This window comes from Phallusia mammillata, chromosome 1 (genome assembly GCF_965637545.1).
Source record: "Phallusia mammillata chromosome 1, kaPhaMamm4.hap1.1, whole genome shotgun sequence".
NCBI lineage: Eukaryota > Metazoa > Chordata > Ascidiacea > Phlebobranchia > Ascidiidae > Phallusia > Phallusia mammillata.
The window spans coordinates 29,598,858-29,603,240 of NC_137252.1; the positions used below are offsets into that span (position 1 = coordinate 29,598,858).

General features: G+C 38.9%; 1 protein-coding gene across 1 annotated transcript; it reads right to left on the bottom strand.

Moving 5' to 3' along the window:
* Positions 1-24: 24 nt before the first annotated feature.
* LOC145208386 (alpha-tectorin-like) lies at positions 25-4,383 on the bottom strand. Its single transcript, XM_080078904.1, has 10 exons — positions 4,271-4,383; positions 3,992-4,031; positions 3,374-3,554; positions 3,104-3,261; positions 2,835-2,997; positions 2,544-2,620; positions 1,691-1,880; positions 1,428-1,556; positions 1,002-1,155; positions 25-351 (listed from the first exon to the last, which is right to left on the bottom strand). Exons 1-10 carry the CDS (start codon positions 4,332-4,334, stop codon positions 212-214), a joined length of 1,296 nt encoding a protein of 431 aa, XP_079935030.1. The 5' UTR covers positions 4,335-4,383; the 3' UTR covers positions 25-211.

Here is a 4,383-nt window from a genome sequence, read left to right on the forward strand (position 1 = left end):
TCTGCTTTGTGTGAAACATCACTGTTTGATTATATGTTACTATGTATTTGACACAATTCCCACAAAGCGCTAACAAACAAACAAACGAAACAATCCGACAAACAACACAAAGTAATCATGTTTGATGTCACGAACTTCCAATTAATATAATTTGGGGTATTTTCTTTTCCTCTTTAATCTTCCCGTCAAACGAATCATCCACTTCATGCCATTAAGCAGATTGGAAGACACGGGGCTTCTGAAACTCGGATCGGGAGCATCTCCGGAATACCAAGGCGGCAATAAGAAGTGTGGCCAAGAGAAGAGCCACAACCACAAACACTGTTGTGGCATCCAGGTAGAGGAAATCTTCTGCATAAAAAACAACAGTTTGGCATAACGTAGGTGGTTTAACCTGCACAAATCAGCACAGCCCAAGAAAACAAAAATTCCCTACCATTTTGGCACGATATAAAAAGACTAACTATAGATTTTGATGGTATATAGCAAGGCAGTTGCACACTGTTAATAAAGATAGCCACGCGCTAGGGAACACCCTGTTTTGCGCAGTTTTGTTTTGAAATACAATAGAATTATCCATAATAACCAGCAGTCAGAATGCCGGTTTGATAAAACCTCTTCAAACAAGAGGCCGCGGAGCAATACCATTGTTTGAGTTGCGATTGGCAAATTGGCACCCTATATGCTTTCCTGTCATTTATGTTAACGATGTCGTTTTAAATAAGTGGATCATCTGATCACAAGCCTACAAACAGTTTTGTTACAATTTCTCAACGTTGAGTTTGGCTGTACGTTGTTTGAACTTAATTAATGCTCCCCTGGGCCTGTGAAATTTTGACTTATATTAATTCTAATCCGCACAAGTAAAAAAAGCCAATGTAGGAAATTATTTGTGCTTGTTTTTCGCCAAATATTCTACGTCGAAAAGATAAAAGGATTATGATTTGTTTCAAAGTGAAGCAGAAATGATTAAATGAATATTATAGAAGATTTTTTTATACCTGTTTGACTGTGTATTTCAGGCACTTCGTCGGCAACAGCAAGAACTCTTATAATGCAGGATTTCTTATTTGCAGCCAGTACGCGGTCGCCAGCGCAAGAGCAGAGAGCCTTGTTTTCTTCCATTGTGCAAATTTCGGCACAATCCCCGTTGTTCTGTTAGACAAAAAAACCAATCACCGTAATACTATAACACTGGGTTTTTACGTTTTTACTATCGTGACCCCCCACGGATTCTATTTACCCCGTTTTCAAAAAATAATGATTTGCAAGTATGATATAAATACCCACCGGTTTCGAAACGTTGCACTACGACTAATCGGAGTCCAATCGATGACTGAACAATTAAGTGCGACAGATACGATATGAGAACCCATTTAATTTTTTATGTTGGTCGACCAGTAAACATTTGTAAAATTATTTTTAACCTGGTCACAAGTCTTTGGTGCCGGGTAAATATGGAGTGGGCCAGAAGACACGATTCTGGTGTTGGCAGCCAATCTGCGGTCATCCTCAACTTCTCGCTTTTTCTTTGTAGCGGTGGTACATGGTAAAGTCTGAAAACAAATACATGTTTTAATACATGTCTGTATATTACTCAAAAATGTGCAAAGGTTCACGTATTTATCAATTCGAAGGTTTGGTTCTCGCATTAGTTAACGCGGCGGCAACTAGTAGCGTTGGATCTTACCTCTTTCGCACAACTCTCAGCCGATGAATCACAAGCGTATGCTTCGCAGTGGATAAAAACTGTGCTGTAGGCCTCAAACTCATCCGCGAACACAAAGGATTCAAAATTATACTTGGCGGTCAACGTCGTACCTGCCTCTGTGACTATAGCCACGCTGGCTGGGTCATTCGCATTGCCTCTTTGTCCGCAACTGTTGAGAGACAGGAAATAAGTTAGGTACACAGCACGAACTACACTACATTTTAAAACATGTTTTCAACAACGGTTTATTGTAATGAAATTTTCAGGGGATTAAGCGTTGTTGTATTTCTTGTACAAAAATCGCTTTTTGTCAAGAAACTTCAATCGTTTGCACGAAAATGAAAGGAAATTCACACTGGCAATATCAATGTGTACAAAAAGAAACAAACATCATATTTACAATGAGGACTGTACAGTAACTTCGGTTTTCCACTTCGATTTATTTGGCCTAATTAGCATTATTTACGAAATGTTCGGTTTTGGCCAAATTGCCACAAATTATTTTCTTGCGAACACAACTTTAACACAAGAGTTGAACATAACCAACAGAAGCGTAACAATATAGCCTAATCTTTGTTTTTTGATATCATAAAAAAGCGATATTTATTAAGATCGGTATCGCCAAATGTATTTATTTAAACTATTTAAAGAAAATTTTGTCCGTTCTGGTGCAACTCTCTACTATCACCATGGTTTGCACGGCCAGATAACATATGTTTATGTCCAGTCAAAAGCGTAGGTACAAATTGGACAGAGGTCACAAATGCTTCTGCCAGATATTCGGTTGTGCACCGAGCCTATGGTTCAGACAATTCGTTGCACCAGCACTTACAAGTTGTCAACAAATTCGTAAGTTCCATGTGCCATGTCAGTTGAATCGGCGCTGCCTGTTGCCCAGCATTTTTTCACCTAGAAGTACGAAATAAGTTTTGTGGATAAAAAGTTTGAAAACATCTATAACTACTAAACTTTTATAATGCTTGAAACATTTGTTTATCTTTGCCGTCAATAAAGTTAAATTCCGTAACGGAATAAAACAACAGTTTTTTTCAGATTTTACCAAACGGGTCTAACTTGTCATAGTGGATTATCTCAAAGGTCCCAAAATAAACTCATCTCATACCATCGCAGTCAAGGTTCCCATGTTCGTTACGCCGAGTGTAATTACGCCGTACACGCGGGCGGGCACAACGACTGGGTTTACAAACGCAGTGTCTGAAGAATCCGAGTACAACGCCATCGAAAAAGTAAGGTCTCCTGTAGCCGATGTTGAAAAGTGGATAGCCCTGAAACGCAAACATGAAATCAAAATAAACGCAGAGCCTACATTTGACCAAATAGTTTTCAGGTAGTGATATTGGTTTGTAAATAGTTTGTGAACACAGCACTTACGAAATAGTCGGTTCAAAAGTAGCTGAGACTTCGACGATCTTCGGGTATTGGCATTCAAACTCCATGAAGGCATTTGCGAAACGAGCCACTGTGTTAAAATCGGCTGCCTTTGGCACCTTCCACATTCTCCAAGTGTAAACTACATTGTCACCCACTTCCTGACAATACGAAAATGGAGATCTTTCAAAATGCAAGTAGTCATACCCATTGTTGTGGGCTAATGTGATAAACATTACGCCATAATACTAATAAGATTGTGTGACTACTTACAGAATGAACAGGGTCACATTTTTCTTGGGTAAAAGTCATGCTAATATCTCCCGACACATATGCATCCAACTTGCAGTCGGCGTGAATGGCGGCAACGTCAGCATTTTCGGGACGAGCCGTCCTGATTGCCACAGAATTTCCGGCAACGATTTCAAAATTCATGGCTTCGGCTGCGGTCATTCTGCACAAAATGTTTATTACTTTGCACCTTGGTAGTAAAACAAAAAGCATCTGTTTGCTACGAAGCTTTAACAATCGCGCGCTCGGAAAGCTAAGGCGCGGTGAGCAAGCTTATCTTAAACGCCGGTCGATTTTGTCTAAACGTGCATTTTATTTAGTAAAAACTGGCAGAGAATATTGCCATTTCCACTAAATTGTTTTGTTCATTAATTTTTGCCCACTTTGCGAGGATTTTAAAATACTGCAGCAGCAGTACTGAAAAATATGAAAAAAGGCTGACAAAGAAGTAAAAACGCCTAAATACCAACATCAACCAAAAGTATTCATAAGATATTGGGAAGAAAAAAACTCAGAGTTAATGCGTTTCGTTACTGTGCAAAACAGTAGTATAAAATAGCTACATTTTTTGGTACATCATTCGTGGATTTGTGCACTTACGTAACTTCGATTGTCCCATCATTCCCACAAACGAGATTGGCTAAAAAAGAAAAGAAACATATCAATGACAAGTAAAATCAGGTTGTCATTTAAAGGAACAAATGATGCGTGTAAAACAGACCAAAAAGTGACAACCATGTTAATACCACAAAGGCACCATCTACTAACAATACTACTAACAAAACAGGCTTGAACAACACACGAAAAAGATTTCAACTGATTTCTAAATCTTTTCAATTTTTTATCGACGCCTTACCCGCTTGTAAAATATCAACTTACCAGCATCTACCAATGAACTCGCCAAAAGAGCACCAATAACTACGACGGTCTTAAAGAACTTCATTCTGGTTGAGTAGTGTTCCCACGTTGTGTGATCAAAAGGCCGATGAGAG